We start from the raw sequence: 19037 nt of genomic DNA, 5'->3' as shown, positions 1-19037 counted from the left end.
GGTGGGGAGTGGGGAGGAGACACGGGTGGCAGGGAGAAGCCCCCCCATCCTTAACTGTCGGACCTTGGGCGAATGGCTTGCCTCTGATTTCTCATAAATCACAAGGGGAAAGGAACGAATGCTGAGGAACAGGGATGGGTAGAAGCAGGTTTATAGCTGTGAGTACACGAAACACAGAGTTTATTCTCATATTATTATTTATTCGTTACTGTATTATTTCCCATACAAACAACTGTAGACCCACTTTTGCCCACCCCGTATATACAGTGCCTACTACCGTTCCTGGCTCTCACAAGACACTCAGTAAGTGTGGTTGGTGTTGGCTGGGAGATGGCACGGCGGGTGGACTCACCCGGGGTGCAACACCATGGCGCCCACCTTCATCTCTTGAGCTCTGACTTATGACTTTGGAAACCTATCAGAACGTCTCCAAATTCTGCTGATTCCCCCCTTGCAAAGCTCTTGGTCTGGCCTTAAAGGACTGAGACATTAGTCTATCAGGACAGATGGACAGATGCTTAGGGGTCATGCTCCTAGTGGCAGAGGGAGAGAATTACGCAAATATCCGTTGATGGAAAATATGTCTGAAGAGTTGCAGCACATGGCTCCTGTGGGATGCTGTGAAGCTATCAAAGCTATTGGGTTAGGACTGTACCCACTTGAAAGGTTCACGTGGGGGGTGGTGCGCGGGCAGGCTGAAGAGCCATCTCAGACGGTGAGTAAAGAAAAATTAAGTTTATTAAAAGGGGGTGGGATATCCAAAGGGCAGGGCTACACAGCACTAAGCCAAAGGGTTTTGGGTCCATGAAGGCAGCAAAAATATACTTGGGACAGTGAGACAAGGAAGAGCATATAAGAAGAGCCTAGGCCTGGCTGCTTTGGCTCACTGAGGAGTCAGAGAGAGAGAAGGGGGCCTTGGAGACAGGTTCAGGGGGTAAGCCCCGGATGAGCTGCCGCTGTCCATTGCTCCCCTTTTGTGAATCTCATGGGGTCCCCTCAGAGGGAAGGAGATGGCACTGGCATGCCCCCCTATGGGGGGCAGCGAGAGCTGGTCCTTTGTCCTGAGCATATTTATCTCTGTCTTGAAGGTGGGAATCTTAGGGGAGGTCTCAGGGGAGGGTCTCAATAGAATATTCACCAGCTCTCCAGGTGTGCTCTTTCAGGGTCATGGTCTCCACTGATTGGTGGGTGCCAGGGCAGGGGGTCATCAGTCAGTGTATCTGGTCCTGAGGCAGCCATGGTGCCACTTGTCTGGTTTTTCCGCTTATCTGGGCTTGGAGCTGAAATACAACTGAGGCCTAGATGTTATCTGTAGGGAGGAAATGCTCAGGGCATCTAAACCCCATGACCAGTGATATGCTGGAGCAGGATAGGTTACCCTGGGGACAAGGCTCTTGTTTTCCCAGTTTCGCCCCTTGCTAGGCATCGGGGCTTCCTGCCCTGGTGAGTCTCTTACCGTAGCTTCTGTACCTGGCCCACCTTACACTACTGATAGAGGAGAGGGGTGTGAATGGTATGATATTAAGTGAAAAGAGCCATTTTTGAAGACACAAATGTCAGCTTCAACCATATATGTGTGAACATGTTTGCAGAGGTTGAGCGATGAGTGATGGGCAGGAATACACAGCGGACACACCCGCAGGTGAGATTAGTCAGCCGGGCTGGGGAGTCGGGGAGAGATGTAAGGGGGGGGCAAAAAAAACAGTGTGACAAAAAAAACGATGTGGCAAAAATTGTAAAAAATTTAATGCGTAATGTTAAGCAGGGTGAGAGGTGTAAAATTCTATCTCTGCTATTATTGCAGAATGTCCCATTTTTTTAATTGAACATATAAATGAGGATTACAAAGTAATGTGGGCCAATGCGCTGATTTGATTTGATGATGATGTTATGGACAATCCTCATCTTGAATTTTTATGGTCATTTGAAAACTGTTATTTCAAATCTTGAAAGTTTTACTTTAAAAAAGAAAAACCCTTGGAAAGTCCCCCATTCTCTCCACTGTCCCCAAGCAGTGACACTTCCTGTTGGTTTTCATCAATTCCAAATTGGTTCCTGGCCCCTCGGTCTCTCTTGATAAATTCATCCTGCAGCTGGCAGGTTACTTTCCTGGCCCCAAACTCACCTTCTTCCCCATGGCCCATCCAAGAAACATAAACTCTTCCCTTCAGCTTTGAAGGCCCCCAGTAATCTGGCTCCAAATTTCCTCTTCTCCCCAGCACCCAGATCCCGTGTCCAATGCCTTTCCTGGGCCAGGCAGTGTCTGGAAGCTGGGGATGCAACAGGCCAGTTGGAGATCACACAGGGCAGTCGCTCAGCACAGTGCCCCACAGGGTATGACCAATAAATGCTTGTGCCCGTGGTGGGCATGGCCCCGATGATTGAGGAACCTCACAGAGTGGCCTGGAGAGGGCTTGGGGGAGGGAATGAGAATATCCAGACATTTGAAGTTTGTTGGGGAAATAACATAAGGCAGAACTATAACAGGAATAACGGAGCTGCCATTCATCATTGGGTACTTGCAACGTAAATGCTTCACGTGCAGTAACTCATTTAATTCTCACAGCAACCCCATGGGATGGCTACTCCTCATGCCCATTTCACAGATGAGGAAACTGAGGCCCAGATCCATGTAGTAGTTGTCAGAGGTCACACAAGCCAGGATGGGAGGAAACCTGTTGGGTTGCCTCCCTCTGCCATCTCTCCGATGGGTGGAGGCCCCAGGCAGACTGGTTTTAAGGGCTGGAACTTCCTTTGGAGCCAGGAGTGTTGGCATTTCAGGTGTTTGAGCAGTGGCAGGATGACCATCTGTCAAAGCGTTCTTGTGGGGATTCCTAGTAATATCGGATGACTGAATCTTTCCACGGAACAGGATGCGCCCAGAGCCCTGGTGGAGACGCGATGAGATGGTAACGAGTGATGCCCTCTTGTCTCTTTCAGCTCACAGCCCCGCACTTCCCGGTGGTGGTGAAGCTGGGACACGCCCACGCCGGAATGGGAAAGGTAAGAGAAGCGGCTCTCACACTCACGTTACACTCATGCAGCCTCCAGACGACTTGTTCCCCTCTCTCTCTGTCCCCCACCCCCACCTTAGCCCACCTGCCCGAACAGTGTTAGAGATGCGCAGAATGCGCCCCTCTCCTTCCCGGCCTCCCTTCCTCCGAGCTCCCACAGCATGGAACCCTCTCCAGGCCAGGCCCGCCTTGCAGAAACCAAGCTGGAATTAATTGCTAGCTGTTTCCTATGATTGTGCCCTCAGGGTAATGAATGTAAAGCATTTAATGGTGGTCCTTTTGTACCTGTCAGCATCTCCATGGTTGGGCTGTTAGCTCACGTCTTTGTCACCTGCAGGGCTAACACCTAGAAGGTGGCTAATCGGTCAGCTCCACGGAGGAAGTCCCTGGAGTCAGTTAGCTTCTGCGAAAATAAATAATACATTTTACACAATCACAGCTGACATATTGGTCAGATTCTTTCAGTTGCAAAAGCAGAAACTCAACTCAAATTTGGGGGAGAGATGATTCATTGGTTCAAGCCATCGGGAAGTCTGGAATAGTTCTTGATAGATTAGGACAAAGCCGGATCCAGGAGCTCAAATGATATTGTCAGAGTTCATTCTCCTCTATCTCTTGACTCTGTACATCTCCACTTGATGTTTCCTTCAGATAGTCAAACGGCTATGGGTGGCCCACCATGATCCCTACGGTCACCATACAAGAGGAAGAAAGGCCCTGTCCTGTTCCATATCTCTATATCTGATCTCATGGAGGGACATAGGTCAGCCTTGCTTGGGTTCCTGTGCCCACCCCTAACAATGGATATGGAGATGTATTCAGCCCCATTCAAACCATATGGATCAGGACCTCCACAGGAAATAGAGATTTACTCCTAAGTAAGGGGTGGGAATGTGGGGACGAGGTGATGGTTGGAGGCCGGTGGGGGGAGTCTACCACAGGCCGCCTCTCAAAGTTCTGGCACAGCTAGAACCTCATGAGAACACATGGATCTCAGCGCCTGCCATCCTTTTGGGGAGACCTGGGCCCAAGCTGGAGACCCAACACAGGGGGTCCTAGATCAAAGACAGAAGGAGCTCTGAGGAGGCCCACCCGGCTGTAAATAATCCCGCACTGGCACCTCTGTTCTTCCCCACCCTGTGTGCCTTCTGCATCATCGCTTAGCACCTAAACTCCACGCCCTTCAGGCAGCAAAGAACGGAAACAGCCATGCAGGCCAGGCCACGACCCCAGCTCTGACGTTTGTAGGAACCTGAGCCAGTTGCCATCTAACTTCTCTTGGCCTCCTCATCTGTGGAATGCTGATAATTCTAATAACCAACTTTAAAATGAATCCTCCCCCCACACTCCATCTCTCTAAAAGGTACACATCGTGAGGTCAGGGGCTTTTGCCGGTTGCCCCACTACTGTATCCTGTAACTGCCCCTGGTGCGCAGTGGCCCCTCCAGTTGTTGGTGGACTGGGTGGATGAGTGAACCTCTCTTTGGATACATCCCTGTGTCTGATCCCACGGCCTCTCCTCTGAACCCCTCAATTCCACTGAGGTTGCCCTCCCTGTGGTCCCCAGTAACCTAACCCAGTGGGTACTTTTCAGTCCACCTCTGAACTGACCCCCCTATATCACTGCAGTCTGCCGCCATCCCGCATGTCCCGAAACTCTTTCTCCAGTGACCTCCGATTCATGCTCCTCTCTTCTCTCTCTGACCTCGCCTCCCGTTTCCTCCAAGGACCTTTCTTCCTGCTCCGTTGCTAACCGTCTATCCCATCAGCACACGCCATCTGAGCTCTCACCTCCTCCCTCATCTTCAGCGTCCATCTGCATGTCAACGGCCAGCCCCCAATCACATTTCCTACCCAGAGCACCAGGCTCCGGTATCCAGTTCCCCCCTCAACATCCCCATCTTGTCTCCCGTGGAAACCTCCAGTAAGCCAGGACAAGTGACACAGGGAAACTGAGACAGGTTGTTAAACAGCAGTTTGCAGCCGCCTAGTCCATGCTTTCTTCCCTAAACCAAGGGCACTTGAAAGTAAACGGTTTGTGTTGAATGGGCCAGGTACAGAAACTCACCAGGGCAGGAAGCCCTGGGTGCCTAGCAAGGGGCGAAACTGGGAAAACAAGAACTTTGTCCCCAGGGTAACCTGTCGTCCCCCAGCATATCGCTGGTCATGCTGTTTAGACCCCCTGAGCGTTTCCTCCCTACAGATAACATCTAGGCCTCAGTTGTATTTCAGCTCCAGGCCCAGATAAGCAGCAAAGCCACCAGACAAGTGGCACCATGGCTACCTCAGGACCAGATACACTGACTGATGACCCCCTGCCCTGGTACCTACCAATCAGTGGAGACCATGACCTTGAAAAAGCACACCTGGAGAGCTGGTGAATATTCTACTGACACCCCCTTCTGAGACCTCCCCCAAGATTCCCACCTTCAAGACAGAAATAAAAGCCTCAAGACAAAGGACCCAGCTTGCTCTCCTTTTGGGGAGCACCCCACCCCCTGCTGCCTTTCTCTTTCCCCACCTCTTCCCCCACAGGCACACATCTCCTAAACTCTAAGGGACCCCACGAGACTTGCAACCAGGGCAGCAATGGGCAGAGGCAGCTCGTCACAGGCTAGTCCCCTGAACCTGACCCCAAGGCTTCTTTCCTCTGACTTGCCGGAGAGCCAGGGCAGCCCAGCCTGGGCTCTCCTGTTGCTGCTTCTATGCTAAGCCCTTTCTCGTTTTAGGTCCCCAGCTTTAATAAATGTTCCCTCATAGTCATCTGGACTCGTGCTGTGAAATTTTTCCTGCACAAAGTCAAGAACCGACACACTACCGGCCGGCCCTAGGCAGACCCATCAAGGGCCAGGTCCCCTTTCCGGTAACATAAACATCGCAGACCACACCCGTGATCTTCCCAGAGAGCCTGCTCCCCTCCTCCCCTCCTCCCCTCCTCCCCTCCTCCCCTGCCTCCTCCTGCCCTTCCTCCTGTGACCGTATCTAGGGCAGAAATCGCCAGTCCCCCTGTTGTCTCAAAACAGAAATCTGGGTGTCATCTCCTCTCCTCATCCATGTCCAAATGGTCATCAAGTCTTGTCACTTGCCCGTTAGTAATGTTTCTCCAACTTGTTCCTTTCTTTCCACCCACTGCCACCCTGTTGAACAATTCTAGTAAAGTTAGAGGGTTCCCAAGAATTAAATTCTGTTTCTAAAGCTTAAAATAATCCCAGACCAGAAATAAAAGCAAGGAAATACTTAAAGCGACTGACACCATACTCGAGAGGGAGGTGGGTGCCCCTGAGAAACTCAGGCCCGAAAGGGACTCCCGAAACATGGAAAGGAAGACAAGTCTCCAAGGACAGAAAACGTCAGCAAGCGGAAAAAGCTGAGGTTTACAGAAACGCTGAGATCGAGGGAAAGGGCCTTTCTCTTTCTGTTTGGAATGAGAAAACTATCAGGAATGGTCTGGACATGCCGAGTGAGCTGATGATGTCATATTCATGGCCCAGAGGGAGAAAAACAAAATTGGTACCTTCTATGGTGCTTCCAGCTGCTCTCGGGAAGGAAGAGTGTCGGCCTGGAGTCAAGCAGAGAGCAGATTCTCGGAGGAACCCGGCAGAGGGGCTGTGGGTGAACTCGGGGTTGCTGGAAACCCACCGAGCAGCTGTGGATGAAATCACTGGCCCGTCGACTATGTTTCTCCTTTGGTCATGTGTTGCTTGGTACCTACTCCGTATAATGTGCGTGTGGAATCTGGTAGAAGGCTGCGCAGGGCATGTGGGGACTGAAGAGGAGGATTTTAATGTAGATGGAAGGAAGGAGCTTAATTCCACCTAGGGGTGGAAAGATGGGAAAAACTTCCACATCAGGGGAACTGGAGGTGGTTTGGTGTGCCTGGAAGTGTGAGGAATTCTAACAAAGAAGAAAGGCTTGAAGAAAAGAGATAGACTAATAACCTCTTATATTAAAACAAGCACGGTAGATGCCACAAGGCAGAGGAATCAAACACTATGCGGCGTGGGGAGCACTTAGGTAGGGGGTATTCCTGGGGAACACCATGAGTTCTTTAGAAATCGGTCACCTAGACCAATGGCTCTTCTGAGGGGAGAATGATTCTGCCCCCCAGGAGGCATTTGGCCATGTGTACAAGCATTTTTGGTTGTCACAACTAGGGGTGGGAGAGGTTCTACTGGCAGCTGGCAGCTGGGTGGAGCCAAGGCTGCTGCCAAACATTCTACAATGCCTAAGACGCCCCCCACCAACAGAATTATAGAGCCCAAAATGTCAGTGGTGTCAAGGTTGAGAAACCCTGGACAAAACTAATTCCCTTTTCTTTTTCCTTTGTTGAAAGCTTTGCCAGACTATAAACCAGAGGAAGCATTAGTTATTGTAGAGTTCAACATGCTTCAAAGTCTGTTCCAAAGAATTATAATTATAGGTTTGGAAAACTCTGTTTTAAGATAAGTTTTATTACAGAAGTTCTCAGTCATAAATTTTGTTCCTGTACATTGTAGGGATAAAAGAACATGAAAAAGTGAGCAGAATTTCCCAGATTTACCTGACCTCAAAAACCTTTGACCATTTCTTTATTAAGAAACTTGTCCTTTTATTAATTTGTAAAAACTCTTTGCATATTAAGCACATTAATCCTTTGCCATACTTTGCAACTATACTTCTCCATTTGATAGTTACATGTTCATTTTATTATTCAGTTTTAACCATTAAAATTTTTTTTCTCTTTTTAATTTATCTTTATTGTTGAAAGTATTACAAATTTTCCCCTTTTCCCCCCATTGATCCCCTCCCCTCTGCACCCCTCCACCCAGGCCTTCACCACACTATTTTCTGTGTCTATGGGTTATGTATATATACATATAAGTTCTTAAGTTAATCTCTCCCCACCCACCCACCCACCCACCCCTGCCTTCCGTCTGAGATTCATCAGTCTGTCTCAGAGAAATGTCTCTGGATCTGTTTTGTCCATTGGTTTATTTTATTCATTATATTCCACATATGAGTAAGATCATGTGATACTTGTCTTTCTCTGACTGGCTTATTTTACTTATCCTAATACTCTCCAGTTCCATCCATGCTGTTCCAAAGAGTAAGAGAACCTTTCTTTTTTATAGCTGCATAGTATTCCATGGTGTAAATATACCACAGCTTTTTTATCGATTCATCTACTGACGGGCACTTGGGCTGTTTCCAGATCTTAGCTATTGTAAATTGCGCTGCTATGAACATAGGGGTGCATAAATTCTTTCTGATTGGTGTTTCAGGTTTCTTGTTGGATCGATCCCTTTATATTATGTAGTTACCTTTATTGTCTCTTGTTATTGCCTTCAGTTTAAAGGTTATTTTGTCAGATATGAGTATTGGTACCCTAGATTTTCTTTTTCATTTCCGTTTGCATGGAAAAAAATTTCCATCCCTTCACTCTCATCCTGTGTGAGTCTTTTGTTCTGAGGTGGGTCTCTTGTAGACAGCATATATTTGGATCATGTTTCTTATCCATTTGGCTACCCTATGTCTTTTGATTGGGGCACTTAATCCATTTACATTTAAGGTTATTATTGACAGGTACTTATCTATTGCCATTTTAATTCTTTATGCCTATGTTTCTCCCTCTCTCTATTTCTACTTCTAATGACAGCAGTCCCTTTAACATTTCTTGCAATGCTGGTTTAGTAGTGATAAACTCCTTTAGCCTTTTTTCGTCTGGGAAGCTCTTTATTTCACCATCTATTTTGAATGATAGCCTTGCTGGATAGGGAAGTCTTGATTTCAAATCCTTGCTTTTTATTACCTTGAATACTTCATGCCATTCCCTTCTGGCCTGTAGAGCTTCTGATGAGAAGTCAGCTGACAGCCCCTTTGGGTTCTTCTTGCTTGGGACTCTCTGTGCCTCCTGAACTTGTGTGACTTTTTCCCTAACCAGGTTAGGGAAGTTTTCTGCCATTATTTCTTCAAACAAGTTCTCGAACTCTTGCTTCCTTTCTACTTCTCCTGGTATGCCTAAGGTGTGAATATTGTTACATTTCATGTTGTCCCACAGCTCCCTTAAACTGTCCTCCTGTTTCTTAATTGTTTTTTTCTTTTTGGTTCTTTGATTGAGTGATTTTTTTCTACCCTGTCTTCTAATTCGCTGATCTGATCTTCAGCTGCCCCTAATCTTCTGTTTATTCCTTCTAATGGCTTTTTAATTTCTACTATGTCATTCTTAATTTCATTCATAGTTTTCATTCCTTTTCTCATGTTGTTGAGCATCCTTATGATCAGCATTCTGAACTCTATATCTGATAGGTTGCTTAGCTACATTTCATTTAGCTCATCTTCTGGAGAATTTTTTTGTTCTTTCATTTGGGGCTTGTTATTTTTTCTTCCCATTTTGTCTGCCTGTTTGGATTTGTTTCTATGTATTATGTAGATTTGGTAGGACTCCCAGTCTTTTGGATGGTCTCTGGTCCAGACCAATGTCAGACGCTGTTTGTGACTGGCCTTGAGTGTCCTGTTTGAAGCTTTTCACACTCCACAGCTTGTGGTTCCCTCTGCTGGGTCTGGGTGTGTTTGGACAGGCCAAGATGCACACCAAGTTCTGCTTTTCCAAGCCCTGGGTTCAGAAGCAAATCAGGCAAAAACTCAAAGCACCCAGAGGCTGATTGTAATTCAGTCTCTTAATGATCCTCAGGCTGTAGAAACTCCATAGAGTGGGGTGGATAATTGTTATTCAGTCTCTTAATGAGCCTCAAGCAGGGCGGGGCGAGAGGCTTTCCAACATAGTGGAGCAATTGTTCCCCCTCCCCTCCCAGGCAAAAGCTGCTTGGATGGTAAAGGTCTGCCTGAGAAAGATGTCCTCTGCCATAGGGAGAATGGCTCAGCACAGGAATCCAGATAGCTCCCCTCTGAGCTGCATCCCCAGAGCCAGCACCCCTAGATTCTCCTCACACAGCTCTAGTCCACTCTGCCCTCCCTCCTCCAGAGCCCAAGGTAAGTGGCTGCACAGGAAACTTTGTGAATTAGTCCTTTAAGAGGGTGCCTGCATTTCCAGCAGTCTCTCCCTGCAGACAGAAACCCTGTTGCTTTTCACAGCCAGATGTTATATGGGCACCTTTCTCAGTTCTGGTGCTCTGGGCTGGGAAGCCTAGCCTGGGGTTCAGGCCCCAGAGTTCTCAATGGGAACCCCCACAGCTGGGATATCCCTCCGGACCTTCAGCTGCTGCCCATGGGAGCCCAGCCTGCCCTCTCTCCCTCTGCACTTCCTACCAGTGTCTATATGGCCTATACTTTTAATCCTTAGTTATGAGAGTGCTCTCGAGCTAGTCTTCAGTTGATCATTCAGGATGGTTTTTTTTCTATATTTTAGTTGTAATTTCAGTTTAGTCCTGGGAGAGTGTCAGTGTAGCTTCCACTCTATCTGCTACCATCTTGGAATCCCACCTAAAAAAATTTAAATGTAGTCAACTGTTTTCATCTTTAGGAGACCTTATGTTATAGTTGCAAAGGGTATTGACTAGAATCTAGGTTACTCCACCTATTAGTTGTGAGACCCTAGGCAAATTACTTAGCCTCCCCACCTTAGTTTCTTCTTATGTAAAGTGAAAATAAGAGTATTAACCTCATAAGCTGTTTGTGAGGATTAAAAGACACTATGCATTTCAAGCTCAGTGCCTGGAACACAGTGAGCACTCAATAAATATTAGCTGTCATTATTATGAATGTTCAGACTCCGGGTGCCCAAAATCCAACTGAAGTCAATAAGGGAGATATGACTAAGCAGCAGCATCTGTCAGAGACTTTATTTCATTTGGCTACAAGTTTAATGTGAGTCAGATGAGTAAGGTGTAGCCAAAACCTCTAACCCATAAATACCCAATAAATAGATGAAAATGGCTCAATCTCATTACCCATTAGGGAAATGCAAATTAAAACCACAATGAGTTGCCACTATGTAACCACCAGAATAGTTCAAGTTAGAAAGATTAATAATATAAAGTGTTGACGCAGACATGGAACAGTTGGAATGCACACCCATGCACAGCTAGTGAAAGCATGAACTGATGCAACTGCTTTGGAATACAGCTTGATATTACCCACTAAGCTGTATCACACAGAAGTTCTTTCAGGTATGCCCCGCCTAAAGGCATGCATGTGTACACCAGTGTTTATAGCAGCTTGTTCACAGTTGCCAAAACCCAGACATAGCCCATGTGTCCATTAATAATAGAATAGATACCTAAATTACAGTATATTCAGACAAATGGAAAATATCCCACAATGAAGATGAATGAACTACAACTATATATAACAACATGCATGAATCTCACCAACACCATTGTCAGATACAAAAGAATTCCTGTTTATATGATTCCATTTATATAAAATCAAAAAACCAGGGAGCCCTGGACAGTGTGGCTCAGTTGGTTGAGCATCGACCCGTGCACCAAAAGGTCCCTGGTTTGATTCCCGGTCAGGACACATGCCGGGTTATGGGCTTGATCCCCAGTAGGGGGGCGTCCAGGAGGGAACCAGTCATTGTTTTTTTCTCACATTGATGTTTCTCTTTCTCCCTCTTTCCCTCTCTCTTCCTCTCTCTCTTGAAGCAATTAAAAAATGAAACAGGGAAACTAAACTATACTGTTAAGTGGGATACATATTTAGGTGATAAAACTTTTTTAAAAGCAAGAGCATTGTTACCATAAAAGTATCCTCCATGGGAGAGGGGAGGGTGCTCATCGGGGTGAGGCAGAAGCAGGTGAAGGTCCAGTTCTTGACCTGGGTGTTATATGGATGTTTGCTTTGTGATAGCTCATTGAACTGTCGTTTCTGTTCTGTGCGATTCTTTGTATATGGTATATTTTGAAGTAAAATAAGGTTTTATGATTGTCACCCACTCTTAGGACATATTAATGGAGATCTGAGATCCAGAACATGCACTGGTCAGGCCATGGCCAGAAGACTGTATTGGGTTCTGGACTGTGCATCAGTCCTGGTGGTTGAGAGAGCTGTTGGCAAATGAGTGTATCCAGGGAAATTTGAACTGAACAGAAAAGAAGAGGCATCTGGCCTGGAAGGGCTAGAGCCAGCATGGCCAGCATGGAGAATTGTCCTGAAAGATAGATTGGACTGATTCTACAGAACATCTAGCAAGCAAAGCTGGGGGCAAAGTTAGAGTGAAATGAACGTCAGCGTTGTTGAAGGAGCAACTTTCTAGCAATCAGAGGGGAGCATTAATGGAATGGACGGCCCTGTAGGTAGGAGGTTCTCATCGGTGCAGAGATAAATGCTTAATGGGGAGCTTCAAGATAATTTAAGCATTGTGTGAGGTTCTGAGCCTGAGACGTTTGAACCCCCTGAAACTTAGACAAATCTATGTATGTGGTGTGAATGTTTTTGAAGGTCCTTAGAGAAAAGAATGGTAATAATAATAATAACCACAGTAATAATAAGAGCTAGTGCTCTCTAGAGTTTACTCAATGCAGGCATTGTTCTATGTGCTTTATATATATTCAGTCATTGAGTGCAATCTTCATAACCACCCCGTGAGGAAGATACTCTTGGAGTCCCCATTTTACAGATGAGGAAACTGAGGCACAGTGAATAAGTGGTGGAGTTGGGGTACAGGCAGTCTGGCTCCAGCACCTGAGCTAAAAAGGTGAAGGGCATATCCATGGTCACGGCTTAATAAGCCCAGACCCAGGTAGCCTAACACTTCCCTGCAGGCACAGGGTTTGTTGTCCTAAAAGGAGCCTGGAGTGGCAAATGATGGGGTTGAGTCACCCCTGCAGACAGCCTGTCTGTTCTGGGAGGTCGAGGTGGCAGCCCACACGTCTTGCACATACACCCCTGCTTGGCCCTGGCTGCTGCTGTCATCAGCTCCGGGTGACCTGGACTCTGGTCTCTTCTCTTAGGCTGACTCACTCAAGGAGCTTTCCTGGCTCTGTCGCATTTTCAGTGGGAGTAGGTGGCCCAATAACATGATCATGGAGAGAGACAACTAGAAATGAGCAAATGGAGGAATGGAGCCCGGGGAACAGCTAAGGAGCCAGAGCTTCCCCAGCACCCGGGAGACTGCCAGAGAGGAGAGGGCCCTGTGTCTACGGCTCAGCACATGCAGGTCAAGCGAGAGCAGGGCACAGGCTCGGCCTGCAAGGGGTTCCCGGGAAGGTGTGGTCAGGGCCTGCCAAACTGAAGGAGGAGGAGAGGGCTGGCCGCACCCCCTCCACTGCCCTCCCTCTCCCCTCCCACCCCTCCATGTCCCCTCCCACCTACCCTGCCCCTCCGTTTAGATGACCACTGTCCGCATTTTTTTCTCTGCTTCTCTTGAGCAAAATGGGCCCTTAGATCCATCCCCTCCGGAGGGGACCTATCAGTCCTTTACACCTCAATGGAAATTTAAGCACTGTGCTCCCTTCTGAGAGATTCCAGCACACAGGTTTCATGTTTACAAATTCACCTGCTCACTAAAATGTATTTGTAACCCTCAGATCAGTTCTCACAGCTCTTCATGGCCATTCTCAGGCATGTGCAGAGCAGCACATCATTTGAGTCGCCCGATATGCCAGCTCCTGAGCTCGAACGAGGCACGCTCTGCATGCTGGTTCCAGCCCCCAAACTGCAAACAGGCGTCCTCTTAGTCTATTTAGTGCCACACTTGCACATTCTGTGCTTTTTGTCGGTGGTTTCGTTGTGTAAAATGCTCCCCAGGTGTGGTGCTGACGTGCTGTGTAGAGTCCCATAGGGCCAGAGGCTGGGACGCGCCTTATGGAGGAAATACGTGTGTTAGATAAGCTTCTCTCAGGCGACAGTTCCCGTGCTGTTGGCTGTGAGTTCAATGTTAATGAATCAACAAGATGCTGTATTAAATAAAGTGTCTTTAAACAGAAATAGTATATATTAAATAGAGTCTTTAGACGGAAATACAAAATAAGGTTCTGTATTGAACGGTTGATGAAAATGTTGCGACCAGGAGCCTAAAGGAGCCTAACCCTGTCTTGCCCTGAGGAGCAGTGGTTCAGCATTCGTTAATTCAGAGTTGCTGAATCAGTTGTGTGTGTGTGTGTGTGTGCACGTGTGCACTTTTTGTACTGTCGACAGAAGAAACATCTAAACCTGTAGAGAATTTTTATAAGACTATTTGAGCCAAACTGACAACAATGCCAAGAATCGAGATCTCAAATGCTCCAGAAAGGGACAGCTTTTACATACGTAGAATTCAGGAGGGACAGTAAGGAAGATTACAGGAAGGTGAGAGAAAGTGAGGCAGGGACCAGAGTCCTCCTTGGGGGGGTCTGGACAGGTGTGCTAACCTAGGTATACAAGAACAATGGGTAGGGCTTAGTTAAGCCCTTTCTGGGGTCAAAGGCCACCTTGACTTGCTCAGTAGGAATTAGTGATCAGATCACCAGGTGTGATTGCTTTTGGTCACTGTGAACTGTTTTGTTCACACCAGAACATATGTGTATATATATGTACATCACACACATATTCTGTAGAGAATCCTAAAGATCTTTCTTCCTTTGGATGACAAAATGCCATGATTCTGAGCACAAACAGAAGCAAACTAAAGTAGTCATTTTATGACTGTCTTGCCTGATGTTTGTCGTATTGAAGCAAATCACCTGTATCGTTAACTCAGTTTTTTTAAGGGTTTAAGGCTAAGATCTCTTAGTACTGGCTCTTAGTTTAAGGCTAAGTACTGGTGGTGCTTTCTCTGCCAGTTCCCACATCCTTGTAGCAACCTTGGTTCGCTGGAAAGCGAGTTGGTCTGAGTTCAGAAACCTGGGTCCTCCTGCCAACCCCATGCTCCCTGGGGCCAGCAATATCCACCTGGGCAAGTCATTTAAACATAAATGCAGTGTGTCAAGTATATCAGCTATGCATGGTTTTCCTGACCCAGTGACTTGGAACAGCTAGTGAGTAAGCATGCACTAAAAAAGCATGAAGCTCCATGCAAATGCGAGATGGGCTGATAAGCAAAGAGGGCAAGCGTCGGGCTTGGACCTCCCTGGGTTCTGATCTGGGCTCTGCCGTTTGCCAGCGTGGTGACCTTGAGCAAATTCCTCGACTCCTCCAGGACAACTCAAATCGGATGAGGTGGGATGGGCAAAGGAATAGAGGGAGGGTGCTAACAATTCCTGAGCGCCCCTGCACCAGGACACACGCCTTCAACATCTCTGTCCCTGAGAAGGTTATTTTGCCCAAGGTCACAGGTAAGTGGTGGAAGGGCGATTCTAACCGAAGTCAGTAGGTCCTTCAGCCCTTTTCCTCCTGCTGCCTGGGATCGCTGGGAGTGCCTTGGTGGAATCATTTCTTCCCCATATAAGGCAGCCAGCCAACCTAACTGGAGAGCTGATTTATAAAGAATTTCGCAGGGCTCCACCCAAGAGGCTCATCAGTACCTCGGAGACCAGCGTGACCTTTGCATTTGAACTGCCCTTGTTTGGTGGACTGACCTCGCCCCGGGCAAGTCTCATTTTGCCAAGGGGGACAGGGTCCGCCTGACAGACTCACCTGGGAAGAATGTGTTGCCTGCTCTGTGTGCACTGGCCAACCAGCCCCTCCAAGAAAAACGACATTTCTGAATGAATATTGGAAGCAGCATGATTTCCTCTTTTTTTTCCTGTTTTCCTGGCAATGTCTGCTGACCCACCCTTGCCTTGTGTGCAACAGAGACCAAAGAAGCCGTCCCCCAGGAGCTCCTCAGAAGGAGGAGGGTGCGCACATGGCCTGGTGGGGTGGGGAGCGCCCTACCATTTCCCAGTCTGATCACCAGCTCCGTGTTCCCCAGCAGGAGACCATCCTGTGCAAGCTACAGAGCACACCCACACTGCGAGCCTGTTCAGGCCCCAGCAGCCTTTTGAGGTGGGTATTGGTATCGTGATACCCATTTAATAGATGATATAAGCAGAGGCCAAGGAGACGAATGATTTGCACAAGGTCGCAGGTTACGTGTGTGAAGACTGCCCATTCTTTCCACGTGTCCTGGAGCCCGAGCCAGAGGAGGGCAGCCTCCAGAAAGTTCCACCAGCCTGTTGGGAACACAGCCTGCGTGTCCACTGAGGCCTGCCTTGGCCAAGGTGTGCGGACACAGCCCGTTCTTTCTATTGGCCAGCAAGAGAAGCCTGTCCCGAAGCAAACGGGGCCACCTGCCTCGCTGAGAGGCGGTTCCTGGAATGAGAGCGGCCGCATCTCTGGCTTCTTGGAAACGGCGCCATGTGGGGGCAGCTGGCATCGCTGCTGACAGGTGGCAGTGGCAGGGTTGTTTTCAGGGGGGAAGCCAGAGACGGATGTAAACATCAAGCTTATTACATTTTGGAGTGTGTGTGCGTGTGCGTGTGTGTGTGTGTGCCCATGTGTTTCAGGACAGGGCAGGCAGACGTCTTAAGCACAATTATCAGCAGTCTCTACTGAGCCTCCATCCAGACAAATGACACGCATGGCAGACCCTGTCTCTTCCTCGACTCCTGGCCTCCAGGCCAAGAAACCTGCACACCAACACCCTGTCCTTCAGGTGAGGTGGGGAGACGCACGGGAGACAGTGTGGGGGACAGGAGTGTGCTTTAGGCTTTTTCAGGCCGTGACGTTGACTCATAGAGGATGGTCATATTTAGAGGACTCCGTGGGATCCACGGAGGAGGCTGGGAACAGCTGAAGAGAAGGGCCTGGGGTCTCCCAGGCCCCCTGAGCAATAAGGGAACAGCAGCCAAGGGCACCAGTCTGGTTGACAGACCAAGTGAGTGTAGCTCCTGCAGGCCTGAGCTCCTCGGCAGCCTTGCTCCTCAAAATGTGCACTGTGGCAGCCTCAGCGTCACCTGGGAACCCACTAAAAATGCAGAACCCAGACCTGTTCCCAGGCCTGCTGACCCAGGCTGCATTTTAATAAGATGCCCACTGACTCCAGGTTGTTACTGGAATGAGTTGAGAGCCCAGGTGGGGGCTGTGGGGACTCAGAAGGGCCAGGCTGGCCTAGGAGGGCAGCAGCCACACTGCAGCTGCAGCCAGGCAAAGTCTCGAGAGACCCTTGAACCTGCAGAGGCCTGATCTTCTGATTCTTAAATGAGAAGCCAATTTCCTGCATTTCTCATATGGATTCTTCTGATTTTAAAATATTGGCAACTAATTTTAAAATATTTTGAAACACCGTAGAGGTGAAATAAAACACATCTGGTGGCCACTGGACACCTTGGGGCCCCAGTTGGGTACCTCCAGACTCTAAGTGTGATCTTGCCCTCTCTTTACAGGGGGTCCTGGGGTCTAATAGTTAAGTCCATGGGTTGTGCAGTGGCCTGGGGAGTTCAAATCCCAGCTCAGACCTTGGGTGAGCACTTGATTTGGAGTCTAATTTTCTCATCTGTCAAATGGCCCTAATAAATCTCACTAGTGGATGAGGGGTTGCCCTGCAGACTGACTGAGATGAAGCACTCTAAAAATTGTGTAGATACTTAAGGGATGCTGCTTCACTTCCTCTGGGGCCTAAATATTTGTTACACTTTCAGGTGTTCACAGGTCACCTGGGGATCTTGTTAAAATGAGGTCCTGATTCACAAAGCCTGGGTGGGGCCTGCCTGGGAGGCTGCATTTCTAACAGCTCCCTGGTGATGTCAGTGCTGCTGGTCCCTGCAGCTCCTGGTGCTGGTCATGCTAGTCAGGGGTCAGCACACTCTCTACAGAGTCAGATGGTAAGTATTTGAGGCTTTCGGGCTATGCAGTCTCTGTTGTAACCACTCGACTCCTCCATCATAGCGTGAAAGCAGCCCTAGACGATATGTAAATGAATAAAAAGGTGGCTGCTCCAAGGCAGCTTTATTTATGGACACTGAAATCTAAATTATATATTGTTTTCACATGTCATGGAATATCATTCTTTTGATATTTTTTTCCAGTCATTTAAACATGATTCTTAACTCATGGGCCGAACAGAAACCGGCATTCACCCTCAGGATATAGTTTGCAGACCTGTGAGCAGAAATACGAGCCAAGTGCTGAGAAGGGAGTCCAGATAAAACTGGACCATGATGGAAGGGGGGGAATCTTCATTGATTTATTCATTTGTCTTAAAAAACAAGTACTGTAAGTGTGTGTAGTCGCTGGGCTGAGGCCACAAACATGAACCCTCCCACTTGGGACAGAGCCCAGGCCCCAGCAGTTTTGTATCCCCAGGTGGTGCTAAGGCAAAGCCGATATGTCAAACTCTGGGCTGCAGTGAGACCTGGAAGAATTAGTGAGAGTGGGAAGAGTCAAGGCCAGGTCACGAGCGTCTGTTACAACGCACTCCAGAGTTTGGACTTTGTCTTCTAGAGGGGCAGTTTGGAGCCCCTGGGACCCCTTAGGAAGAAAGTGTAGCCATCCAGGGAAGAAATAAAGGTCTGAGCCCAGCCAGGAGCAGTGGCAGTGTGGGGTGAGGTAAGGGAGCAGTCGAGAGATATGAGAAAAGCAGAATTGAAAGAACTTGACTGGGTGTTGGGCAGAAGATAATTGAGAGTATGATGAATCCATTCACTGAAATACAATATCAGGAAGGATAGGCTTAGGGGGAAAGATAGCTGCAGTTCTTAACATTTTGAGTTGGAGGTGCCCGTGGAAAACAACAGTCATAACCTCACGCTGTTTATTGAGCACTTACTGGGTGCCAAGCCCCGTGCTCCATGTTTTATGTGCCCCGTCTTATTGAATTGTCACAACAACTGTGTGCGGCGGGTAATCTGAGTATCCCCATCTTGCAGAAGGGAAATCGGAAGCTCAGAGAAGCTAAGTAAGCGGGAAGGGTGGCGATATCTGTTACTGTGTGCCCACGGCACTTCGCACAGGGCTGGGCACATGGCGAGCGCTCAGAAAATGGCAGTGTTATTCATTACTATTATCTTCTCGCCGCTGTGGGAAGGGAGCACAGATCAGGTCCGCGGAGAGGGGGCCGGTCACATTTAGGAACGCTGTGTACATAGAGATGGATGTAGAAAGGCCTTAGTGTCTGGACGCATGCATGTGGCTAGGCCCATACCCGGTCTGTTGCCGCTTTTTATTTTTGGCTCTCCAATTAGGCAT

The 19037-nt window shown here is 48.1% G+C and overlaps 1 protein-coding gene across 1 annotated transcript in view; it reads left to right on the top strand.

Annotated features, from left to right (window-relative positions):
- SYN3 (synapsin III) overlaps positions 1 to 19037 on the top strand; it is a 365786-nt gene that overhangs the window by 302182 nt on the left and 44567 nt on the right. The window contains exon 7 of the mRNA XM_081129888.1: positions 2941 to 3003. Coding sequence (XP_080986014.1) covers positions 2941 to 3003 — 63 coding nt within the window. The remainder of the gene's footprint in view (positions 1 to 2940; positions 3004 to 19037) is intronic.

This window comes from Miniopterus schreibersii (genome assembly GCF_964146895.1).
Source record: "Miniopterus schreibersii genome assembly, chromosome: 2".
Taxonomy (NCBI): Eukaryota; Metazoa; Chordata; class Mammalia; order Chiroptera; family Miniopteridae; genus Miniopterus; species Miniopterus schreibersii.
The sequence above is the reverse complement of the archived record's forward strand: the minus strand, read 5'-3'. Positions and strand labels throughout refer to the sequence as shown.